The sequence below is a fragment of the Rhododendron vialii genome, chromosome 8a (assembly GCF_030253575.1).
Source record: "Rhododendron vialii isolate Sample 1 chromosome 8a, ASM3025357v1".
NCBI lineage: Eukaryota > Viridiplantae > Streptophyta > Magnoliopsida > Ericales > Ericaceae > Rhododendron > Rhododendron vialii.
This window is the reverse complement of record NC_080564.1, coordinates 4,014,680-4,027,005: the sequence shown is the minus strand read 5'-3', so window position 1 is coordinate 4,027,005 and position 12,326 is coordinate 4,014,680. Positions and strand designations below refer to the sequence as shown.

The window sequence follows — 12,326 nt, the reverse complement described above, 5'->3', positions numbered from 1 at the left end:
TTTATACTCCTTTTTTCATTTTTATTTATTTAATATTATTTAAGTATTCCGATTTACAATCCGATTGAATCGGTGCAAAGATCTTATTTTTTTATCATTTTATCTTCAATGATCATAATGAATTTTTTTGGCTTTAAGGCCTTTCAACGAGCACCTTAAGGCTCTTTATTTAGTTTCAGGTTTCTCTTAGGGTGCTCATTGAAAGGCATTAGAGCCAAAAATTTATTACGACCATTTAAGATTATTAAATGATAAGAAAAACAAGATCTTCACACCGATTCAAAAGAATTCAAAATTGGAACACTTATTTTTTTTTACATAATTTTCTTTTTTATTTAATTTCTTAATCCATTTACGTTATTTAATTAATTATTCATTTATCTATTTATTTAGGTCTTTTTATTTATAAATTTTACTCTTTATATGTTTTTTTTAATCTACCTAATAAAACACAAGGGTGTGAGGACCACACAAACATAAGTTGAAAGAAGGCTGAGATTCATTTCATCCAATGACTGATGTGTGCTCTTCAACTCTCTTAAGAAAACACTCACACTCTGACAAATATATTACAAAATGTCATCGGTTTTTTTTCCCCACTGCTTGGCTCTGGTGTTGGCATAAAAAAATAAAAATATATTACAAAAATGCCCGTACGTAGTGCCGTAGGTATGAGCAAGTACTAGTATTATATACGTGAGTAATATTTTTTAATTTTATAATTCTTTTATGTTGTTGAATTTATTAATTTTGTATTTATTTATATCTTTTATCTATTTTATTTCTAACCATTTATTCAGATTTCCTTTTATCGTTTTATCTTCAACTTATTTATTTTCACTCTTCGACGAAATTAGTAGAAGTTATATTTTAATATTCATTTATTAATTAAAATTAGTACAAGTTATATTTTAATTATTCATTTATTAATTAAAATTATAGTAAGAAGTCTTTTAAAAGTAAAACAAAAAAAACTAGTAAAATTTAAAAAAAAACTAAAACAATAATTAAAGTCTTTTAAAAGTAAAACAAAAAACTAGTAAAAGTAAAAAAAAAAAAAAGGGAATAGTAATTAAAGTATTTTAAAAGTAAAAAAAAAAAAACTAGCATAAGTAAAAAAAAAAGACAAAACAATAATTAAAGTCTTTTAAAGGTAAAACAAAAAAAACTAGTAAAAGTAATAAAAAAAAGAAAAGGAAACAGTAATTAAAGTCTTTTAAAAGTAAAAAAAAAAAACTAGTATAAGTAAAAAAAAAGACAAAACTGGGGGGAAGAGGAGGGGCAAGGGAGGAAAGGTGATGGGGTACGGAGGGGAGGGGTGTGTCGGGGGGGTGCGAAAAGAGACTCTCGTTATGTATTTTTGCAGTACTCCATCTTTCTCATTTTTTTTTTGTCCATTTTTTGTGTAAGTGTCATTTTTAAAATAGTTATATGTTTCAAATGTTGGATAAGTTTTAAATGATTGAACACAAATTGAAAATATTGAGTACAGCTTTATTGTCTTTTTTTTTTTTTTTGAGATAAGACAAAACTTCGTTGATATCAAATAAGATACAGTAGCTTTATTCGATAACGAGCCGTTATTTTTAGTTTTTTTTGCACGAAGGAGATAATTCATAATTTAGGGCCAATTTGGCGCAATTTAGCTAAATGGTTAGTATTTTTTTGTCTTCATTTAATTTAATTTTTTTTTACATTTGTTAGTTTCGCGTCAATTTTTTTGTAAATTATTAATTCCTCTAGATGAGAAAAATTGAAACTCAATTTAAATAATGATGAATTTTTTTTTCTTTGGGTCTTTGGTTGAAATATTACGAGGGGAACCGGATTTCGTCAGCTACTTTAGATTATGCCGTCATGTAACTCCAACTTTGTTCACATCATTCACTACCACCGATTTAGCAAAAAATAAAAAAAAAACTTTATTCACATCCAGGCAATTGATACCCACGAATGAAAAGAAGTGCAGAGGGCCCCACACAAAGAGAAATGTTTGGCTTTATTTAGACGAGGAATTAAAAAGATTAATAAAACTCTGCGTCTCAAATCTCAGAAAACTCACGTGACCCCGTTTGGGATTTTGAATTTGAATTTATAGGTAATGAGTGTAGATAAAAATAAAGTAATGAATGAAAATATGGATAATGATTAGAAAGAGATAGAAAAAAAAAGAGAGAGTAATAATTAGAAAGAAATAAGATAATAATTAAAATCTAAAATTCAAAACCCTTAAACGAATGGGGTCATAAGTAATATGTTTTGTGCTCCTGCTCTCCATCTTCGTATGTGATCGTGCTCTTAATTTTTACTCTCGTGAATTTTAACAATTTGGACATCGTACAAAAGAAGTTTTCACACATCCGCTCTGACGTGTCCACACGAATTATGTAATACCGGGCCTCGTAACTTGGGATTAGAAGAAATATAAGTCGTTAACTATGGGCATCTAATTTCAATGTAATGAGGAGTGTTTTGAAAAAAGATCAATTCCTAACCGCATTTTGGACTGCGATGATAAAAGAAGAGAAAAGAAACCCATATTTAATTCCACAAAAGATGATGAGGTTTGACAAACAATCTTGCTAATCTTCTTCCGCCTAATACGCCGAGAATAATAAGCATAAAGTAAAAACAAGTTTGAATATCAATACACATTTTAAGAATATTAGTACATTTTTTTAAATATCGATATATTTTCTATTCATTATCCTCCTTGTAAGGGGTGGAAGCTAACATTTTCCTAAATCATAACAAAATCTTACTATGTAATAAAAAGTATAATTTTTTAAATTCTTCATTTTCTTGTGATTTTGAAAACTTTATTTAATGGAACTAATTAAAATCTATCAAATAAAATTCATATTTAAAGATATAAGTAATCGAAAATGACAAATTTTTTCAAAAAGATCACTTATTTTGAAACGAAAAAAGACCACACTGAGTTTTTGGTGAAAATCCGTTACTATTTTACCAAAGTCCAACGTAATGGGGCTCCGGGCCAGAATACCCGTGGATCTCCGAGGAAGCCTCTAGAAAAGGGTATTACTCCACTTTGAAGCATGTGGAGAAGCTTGCTAGAAATGGGCCCCATGGCTCAAGTTCCAAAGACGACCTTATCTTTTTTTCATACTACTACTAGTTACTTCCTCCGTTCTAAATTTTTTATCCGGTCCGTAAAACGAAGTGTTAAAAATAATATAATTTTTGCAAGAAAAAATTAAAAATTTTTCAACAACTTACTAAATATCAATGACTTTTTTTAATTTGTGAAAAAATTTTGAATTTTTTCTTGAAAAAATTACATTATTTTTAACACTTTGTTTTGCGGACTGGACAAAGAATTTGGGACAGAGGGAGTAACAAGTTTTGACATTTTAACTTCTTGTTTACATTAATTAATAGTAATTTTTTTAATAATTTTTTCAATCACATATTTATATACAATTTATTCGCTATCGAAAATAATTTGACGTTTCTTAATAATTTATGCACTATCCGAGACACGAAACAATTTGATTGCAGTAAATTCTTTTTCAAAAATTTATTCACAACCGGACACGCGCCCTCATCTTGGAGCCGTCGCGTGGGAGAGTGGGGAGTCGGCAACCTCTCCAGGCCCTCTTGTTCCTTCCGTTTCAATTTCACTGCTGGTCTGGTAAACTATCGTCTCAATCTTCTGTTGCTCGCATTTCCCTCCTGCCCCTCCTGGAGAGAGAGAGAGAGAGAGAGAGAGAGCATGGACAGCAAGAAGAAGGAGACGATTCGATTGGAACGGGAGTCCGTAATTCCAATTCTGAAGCCCAAGCTCATTATGACCCTCGCCAACCTCATCGGTATCTCCCCTCTAAATATCTCCTCCATTTACATTTCTGTCGGTCGTTTGTGCGTCTGTACTTGTGGCGAAAATGTATGCGTCAATTACGATAATCGTGTCGTAAATGTGTGAAAACTTTATATGCATCTCAAAACCAATTGGCTATTAGTGGGGTAGCCTCTAGATTAACTATGGGTGGCTTGGGTGAGAGATGAAGGATTAAGTCTAACACTCCCCTCACGGATGCACGTGGAGGTACGAATTGAGGAGATGAGTCGATTTGACTTGGGCGACGGAACTCGACCATGACAGGATGCAGATCTTATATATCTTTTCACTTGACTCTTTGATTGTAGACTTGTATCCGAAATCGGACTAATTGTACGGCTAATGCCAATTCATGTCAGTCCAGGAACTGATTTTCTTGGGTTCTATATCAGTTACTTTGGTAATTGAAGTTTCCTTTTGTGATTAAGACTTAGGAGGATACTTTGGTACTAGGTAATGGGTATGGTGTACTTGAGAGGTTTAATCCGTGGTACTCTGAGTATTCAGGGAATAATAGGAATATGAATTTCTACTACCAAGTCAGGATATGCTTTTCAAAACGCATTAGGAGTATTATGGATTGAACAACGATTACTATGCGGTGGCATTAAGTTAAGTCTTCAAGACTAATATGTGAAGTTATCCACTTTACAACAAGCTCTATTTGTTCTCTCATTTTAGGGCGAAGCTTTAATTGCTCAGTTTTCAGTTTCGATTAATAACTAACAAGCTTGAGCATGGATTGAAATAGTATGACTGAAATCTTCTGCAGAACATAGTTCTGACCAGGCTGAATTTTTGAAGCTCTGCAAGAGAGTCGAGTACACCCTTCGTGCTTGGTATCTTCTCCAGTTTGAGGATCTGATGGTATTATAATGTCTTGTTTGTTAGACTACGATGAAGTCTTCCCTCTAGGACATTTTTAAATTGATGTATGTCATTGTCATGTTATGGTTTTTCTTTCAATTTTTGTGCTTGCAGCAATTGTACTCCCTCTTTGATCCTGTCCATGGGGCACAGAAATTGGAGCAGCAGAACCTATCTGCAGAAGAAATCGACACTCTTGAACAGAATTTCCTGGCATACTTATTTCAGGTACTATACGTAGGTAATTAGGTATTGCATCTTAGTTCAACGCATTTGATGATTTGAACATTGAGTTATGGTTTTCTCCTTACATGCGTGCATATGAATACGTAGTAGTAATGTACATGATATGTTGGATTGGAATTAAAATAAAAGACATGGGGCCATTTACTCCCACGAGGCACTAAAAAATATTTGGCCATCTCCATGCGTGCTTATGTACAACAGTACGAGTTGCAAAGGAGAGGGTATGAGTTAGATGACAAGTCACAGTTGAAGGATGGGTCATGCAGCGAAGGCAGGGCCCTCTCTGGCTTTTTATGGCACCCAATGAACTTCCCTAGTAAGAGGTATTCAAAGAGAAGCAGGTGCTTTCATGAATGAATGCCATTTTCTTGAACCAGAGGAGGGTACCTGAGATGCAAATATAACCTACCTCATTGTGTTCCTTCCCTCAATTTATTATTGTTACTACCACTTCTTAGTTCTTTCTTTCTAAGCTACCTTTTTTTTTTTTTTTTCTTCTCATCTTTTCAATCCTCTCTTACTTCCACATGGAAAAACCTACAGCATTTGAAGTGAAAAAGTACATCAAAAGGTTCCCAAACTGAAGGTCATACCAATTCCAGGCTTGGCTTTATATAACGGAATAGATAGCTGTAATTCAACTACATATGTATAGTTTACCTTCCATGACTGACCCACCACATCCAGGATATAAAGATGTGAAAGAACTGCAGAAGGTTCTATTCCCGTTAGTTCCCATTGGCCTACTGTCTTGGTATTTTGTTCTGGAGACTCTTGCCTGATATGTATGTTGGTTTTCTGACAAAGCACTGTTGGTTAAAAGCAATATGCATGATGTAGCATTGAATGCATGCCAATCTTGAATGATCAAGTTAACTGTTTCGATTGAGTCAATATGTGCAATCTTGATTATAAGAACTAAGGAATGGTGTTAAATGGACTCTTCTCTTTCCCCCGTGTACAAGGGCACAAGATATGCTACTGTTGTACCAAAACTACCTTGTATCCTCTAATTGTTGAAGTTAATGAAACTCTGAACTCTTATAGCTAGAAAAAATTATTCTACCTTTTTACTTGAATCATAGAGAGGAGTTTTATTTTCCCCTCAAATTGCATTTTGTTTCAATTAGACTCCTAAATAATTTACATCATCTTAAGTTAGAATATGAAACAAAATGGCACTGCATCAAATTGTTTGAACGTGTAACTTAGATCAAGACAACTCTGGTTTGGATACATCTGGCTCTACTATGTGGAAAAAAAAACCTTTCTTTTTTGCATTCGCCTCCAACCAACATGGCACTACCTGTCACTGTCATGATATACACGGGAAGACACTATGGCCTCGTTCGTTTTGGGGTTTTGGATTCTAATCATTATCCTATTTCTCTCCAATCATTACTCTCATTTTTCTCTCTATCTCTCTCCAATCATTACCCCTATTTTCAATCATTACTCTATTTCTCTCTAAACTCATTACCTATAAATCCAAATCGAAAATCCCAAAACGAACGGGGTCTATAATTCTTCAGAATTTAAATATACTGATTGAGAAGAGAGCACACAGTGCCCTAGCCTCGAGTGGGCTCAAAAGTTCATTTTCGTGGGATTTGGAGTGCCTGGAAAAGGCCCATAGAGTTGCCTACTAACACATGCTAAAGAGTGCCTATGCCAGCTCAAGCTTGCCCCAAGCATCTACCTTAAGCACCGCCATCAATTGACCCAAGGTTGCAACAACCTGCCCAGCGTCATCCAAGACAGCTGCACATTCAAGATATGTTCACTGCAACATATCTTTTGGTCCTGCATAGCATGCATCTGTTTTTATGTAATTACTTTCTAAAGAAGCATTTGTTAGTGTCTTCATGGTGTGCAAGGGTATATGCTGCTCTGGCACACTTTTCTGGTTACTGAGAACTGATTTTAGCGATGCTAAATTGAATATCTTATCTCTCTTCAGCTGAAAGGGAGTGTTTTTGATGTTTTTATCTTAACATTGTTCTGATGTTCGTGCAGATAATGGATAAGAGCAATTTCAAGATAGCCACTGATGATGAGATTGATGTTGCACATTCGGGGCAGTATCTTCTACATCTTCCTATAAAAGTGGACGAATCTAAGGTTGGCAACTGCTTACTTGGATTCCCACATACTTTTTCATGGCTATTCTTATTTAAGTTTTGGTAAATGCAGCTTGATAAGAAACTTTTGTCGAGATACTTCGCCGAGCATCCTCATGAAAATCTTCCAGACTTTTCTGATAAGGTAATGCTGTAAATCTTGCTCACAAGTGTAATAGTTGGTTTACAGTCCTATGCATGTAACTGGTATGTAGGTGTACTGATGCCATGGAAAATGCTTATTTTATGGTTCTTGGAGAAGGTTTTTGCCCAGTCAAGTTTCATATTTTATTCTTCGATATATGTGATGGAAAGTGATTGCTACTAGGCCGCACTTCATGTGTCAAATAGTGCAAGAATATTACATTTGATAGGGGGTGGTTTATGTAGGACTCTTCTGCATGCATATGCATAATATGGAGTCCCCCTTCACATGGACGGGAGCCTTCTGCAGGATTAACTTTGTATTCTGCTGCTCTTGTGCTAATCGTGTTGTCTATTAGTGTACATTATAAGATATGTTTCTCCCCTGATCCTTTTTCGTGTCATATAGATAGGGTGCTGAAAATGTGTATTTATGTTTGATATCTTTATTTTAAATTTTTATGATAAACAAAGAATATTATTTTCTTTTTCTCTTGCCAACTACATGAATTTCTGACTCAGCTTGAAATTTGGAACATTGTGCAATCATTCTCAATGAACATCATTTACAGAAACCCATCACCACATTCACCACAGCTACCATCTTTAGTAACCTATCGCTGGTTGTGCTACAACTGTCAAGCGCTCATTGCCACTTCTAAAATTCCTAATGGGAACCTACTTGTCTTCATTTCATTTTCTGGTATCATGTCCTATTTCCATAGCAAAGCACTACTAGCCCTAGATTAACAGATGTCAACCCATACTTCAGTCTAACTGATTTCCCCACCAATTCTCTGGTACACTCTCATCTTTCAAATGCAGAATGTAAAAATGACGAATAATGTTAAAGATATGCATGGCTAAGGTGATTCAATAATCTCATAATGGTTAGAGGTTACTGATAGTAATGTATTTTATGTTGGTCACATGGTTCTTGTGATGGAATGGTAGGGCAGGATATTTATTGCTGATCTCAAATAAGGTGCTTGGTCTGTGTTGAGGAATATAACAATTGACAAGTATTTACTGAATCAATGTATTTGTTTTGTAGTATGTAATATTCCGTCGTGGCATTGGAATTGATCGGACAAGTGATTTCTTCTTCATGGAGAAAGTGGACATGCTCATTGGACGTTTATGGGCATGGATTATGAGAAAGACTAGGTGAGCTAAGTTTTTCGACATAAACAACAGCGTTTGGCCTGTAGCTTAACTCTTTTGTGCCAGTAATATTTGGATGTGGTTTAGAAAATCTGATTTGATATCAGAGAGTTCAGAGGTGACCGTAAAACATTGAAAACTCTTTCAGGCCCTTAGTTTGACTTGGTTTGGGAAGGGTTTAAGCCTGCCTTCCACCGAATATTATAACCTTACAACTGTCTAATCTGCACATCTTCGTATTCGAGAGAAGGCTTTCCTGTTATCTCTCAATTCATAGTTATGTACATACACACTGCTATATCACATCCTGTTGGACTAAGCTGTTGTATGTGGTTATGGTCCTTGCAGGCTAGAAAGAGTCTTTTCCAGAAAGTCAAGTGCACGACGCCAGAGAGATCCAAAAAAAGATGATGAAAATAGTTCTGAGACGGAGCAGGACGACTTCTTTGTTGAACGGATCCGTCTTGAGAATATGGAACTCAGGTTTTGTATAGAATCTTTGATTTGCAGTTTGATGGACTGACAGTCTTAGCGTTGGGCTTTTGGTTTCTAGTCTAAACAATACAAAAGCTTGTTCCCCAGCTATTCACTTGAATTTCTTGCATCCCTTATCCCAAGCTTTTAACAAAACTTAACAAGTACCTACACTCATTCCTGGTTTCTAATGCGGTAAAATTAACCTGAATTGCAATAGTGTTCCTAAGTTCTTAGACGCTCTGTCATAGCGCATCACTATTTTCACTATGAGATATTGAAGGAGCTTAGGGAAGCTTAAAACCTTGCACCGTTTTCCTTTGCTAACACAATTATGAAACCAGGCAAAGTTTTTTTTTGTTACAATAGGGCTCATGCACTGCACCATTAGCATCCATTTTCATATATCAGTGTTTGACTTGAATTTACTCTCTAGCGGACAGCTTAATTGACCAATGCAGTTTAGTAGCTGACTTTGATCCTGATGTGTATCGACTACTTGGACCTTTTTATCTTGTTTCTCCTCAGTTTTCGCAATCTTCTGGGCAAGCTCACCATTCAAGAACCTACCTTTGACAGGATTATTGTTGTGTACAGGTACTGTTTTCTGTTTTCCGACTAAAGATGTTTTTGTGAAGTGTGAACAATGTTCTAGATAGTTTTTTTTTTTGAAACAGATCTTCAGTTAACAACCAATTGAAATTTATTCTTTTCCTTGATGTTGAACATTTATTACTGCTTGCCACACAATGTTAGGAGAAGTGCATCCAGCTTCATAACTCCACTGCCTCTTTAGATAGATAGGGCAATTGAGATGGAATACAGATCCATCAATTTATACTGGCTGAATTCGTGAATTTCTAACCACCACAGTGACTATGCAGACGAGCAAGTCCGAAAACAAAAACAGAACGAGGAATATTTGTGAAGCATTTCAAAAACATCCCAATGGCTGACATGGAAATAGTCCTAGTGAGTTTTGGCTGCTCTCATCAACGACATGTTATTTTTTCTGCATCATTTCTCTCTTGTTTAACTAAAACCTAGTGAGCTCTAACCCATTAACAGCCAGAGAAGAGAAATCCAAGTTTAACGCCAATGGACTGGGTCACATTTCTGGGTTCTGCTATTGTTGGGCTGGTCAGTTGCTGATACCCATAAAACATTTTGCCTGTTCTTGTCTTTTATCTATGTTGTTCAGATACATATATACCATGTCTTTCTTTACAGGTTGCAGTAGTGGGATCACTCGACATGCCTAAAGGGGATCTCTGGGTCATTTTTGCCATCCTTTCGACTGTGATTGGTTTCTGTGCGAAGACATACTTCACGTAAAGTATTTTTTGTTATTTGAATTTGTTCGTGAGACGTGTATTTATCAAGTGAACAACATGAATTCCTGTCTGACTCACTGTTGAGTTTCTGCACAGGATGTGTCTTATATAACAAGTTGGCCCAGTAAAATGCATCTGTATTCTTACATTAGTTCTCATATTCTTTCCACTCTTAATGCTATAGTGGACAGGTTGGAAAGATAGGTGCAACTTCTGATGTAGGATTTCTTCTTGGTAGAGCCACTACGTCATGCATTGGACGTAGACCCGTGGTTGCAAATATTGCATTGTTCTGTTCTCTTTTGCTTTCCTAAATTGTCTACTATTTTGACTTACTGTAGGTTTCAACAAAACTTGGTTACATATCAGAACTTAATTACGCAGTCGATGTACGACAAACAACTGGATAGTGGAAAGGGCACTCTTCTTCACCTATGTGATGATGTGATCCAACAGGAAGTAAGTTGCATGCTATTGTTTATTCTTTTTTGGGGGCCAACCTTTAAGTCAACTATTTTAATAGAAAAAATGAACTTCTGGTTAGGCTGTGGATGAATATCCCTGTCTAAAAACTGACTATAAATTACCTGTCTCACCTCTATCAGGAAAGGTAATGAAATTAATTAGCCGAAAGTATTTGTATCATGAGGGTCAGAAACACCAGTTGCACATTTATATGTATCATTTACCATGTAAGAGTCGTCTCAATTTACATCTTCACATGGTCAACTAGTAAGTAGGTAACTATCTGAAACTTGACTATGCTGGTTAAAATATAAATAATGGTTAGACTGCTGGGTAGAAAGGGGTTCTGGACTGATGTTACATCTTACCAAGTTCTGAATTTTAAGTACTGGATGAATTGCATTGTCTCGGTCACAAGGCTGCTAATCAATTAAGAGCCTCTCAACCTTTGATGGAAGTGATTGCACAATGACAGCTTATCTCCATTATTTAAAATGTGCAGGTGAAAGAGGTAATTATTGCATTTTTTATATTGATGGAACAAGGAAAAGCTACACAGCAGGTATGCTTTTGTTGCTGCCTTCTGCTGGGTTCATTTAGTATTTTCCAATTCCTGCACTGTAGTGGTTGTGTGGCAAAGTTGCTGATGCGTGAGTTTTGTGACTGTGAAATAGGATCTTGATCTGCGGTGTGAAGAACTAATTATGGAAGAGTTCAATGAGAGATGCAATTTTGAAGTGGATGACGCAGTTCAAAAGCTACAAAAGTTGGGCATTGTTTCTCGGGTTAGACTTTATCTTCTTCTTCCTGGTAGAACAGTCATACTTCAATTGCTATCCTTTTGCATTCTTCTATTCACGTGAACTTCCATTGGTTCTACCCTAATAGGGTTAACCACTGGGATGAGTCCTAACTGTCCTCAAACCTAGCTAGCCACGCTTATGCACAGCTATTGAACTGGGCAATACACCCTATTGCAATGTCTCTCTTCGCTCAAGTTGAACACACATTTTGAACATGCATGCAGATAGTAACAATGATATTCGCACATTGCAGAGTCTTTAGTAAATCTTGTTAAAGAAATTTCTCATTGATGTTCAAGGGTTGACCTAAGTCTTGTTCTACATCTCCCAAATAAATAAATAAATAAATGACTTTCTTTTTACTTTTCTCCTTTTGATGAGAATGTGGTCTTTGAATACAGGATACGATCGGAAGGTACTACTGTGTAGGTCTTAAGCGTGCTAATGAGATTATTGGCACCACCACAGAGGAGCTTGTCCTTAAGGCTAAAATGAGTGAAAGTGCTCCTTGATGTTACTATGGAAAGATAAACTGCTGGTTCCACTGCCTGCTAATGAGTGTCTGGAAATTGTTAAGCTAAGAAGATCCACGTGTACAGATTCTTCTCTCAAGCTGATTTGCATGGAACACTGCTCAGGGTCTGTTTTCATTTTTTCACTGGTCTATTGATGTGTAATGTAGCGACTGTAGGGCAAACTTTTCTTCCCATTTTGTCACTTGTTTATTCATTCATTGTTTTTCTGTCTTCAAGTAGCTAGGTAAAAAACATTATTTTTTTGCTTCCATGAAGTAAATTTGTTAGTTATTTAAAGCATTTCATGGGATCACAAACAAGTTTTTCCCCTG

The 12,326-nt window shown here is 35.6% G+C and overlaps 1 protein-coding gene across 2 annotated transcripts; it reads left to right on the top strand.

The window, feature by feature from the left end:
* The first annotated feature begins 3,572 nt into the window (after positions 1–3,572).
* Positions 3,573–12,324, top strand: LOC131298435 (uncharacterized). 2 transcript variants are annotated; one of them, XM_058323904.1, is made up of 16 exons: positions 3,662–3,680; positions 3,712–3,833; positions 4,635–4,729; positions 4,844–4,957; positions 6,992–7,096; positions 7,169–7,240; positions 8,294–8,406; positions 8,752–8,886; positions 9,406–9,474; positions 9,762–9,849; positions 9,946–10,017; positions 10,108–10,208; positions 10,553–10,670; positions 11,179–11,238; positions 11,351–11,461; positions 11,881–12,324. In XM_058323904.1, the coding sequence occupies exons 2-16, from the start codon at positions 3,737–3,739 to the stop codon at positions 11,989–11,991; spliced, it is 1,461 nt and encodes a 486-aa protein (XP_058179887.1). In that variant the 5' UTR covers positions 3,662–3,680; positions 3,712–3,736; the 3' UTR covers positions 11,992–12,324. The 2 variants fall into 2 exon arrangements, with proteins under 2 accessions (XP_058179886.1, XP_058179887.1); XM_058323903.1 differs by having other exon boundaries at positions 3,573–3,833.
* The last annotated feature ends 2 nt before the right edge of the window (positions 12,325–12,326 follow it).

Coding starts and splice junctions, on each gene's coding strand:
- LOC131298435 (XM_058323903.1), top strand. CDS start 3,737: ATGGACAGCAAGAAGAAGGAGACGATTCGATTGGAACGGGAGTCCGTA. Junction 3,834..4,634: donor GACCCTCGCCAACCTCATCG/GTATCTCCCCTC, acceptor AATCTTCTGCAG/AACATAGTTCTGACCAGGCT. Junction 9,475..9,761: donor AGGATTATTGTTGTGTACAG/GTACTGTTTTCT, acceptor GTGACTATGCAG/ACGAGCAAGTCCGAAAACAA.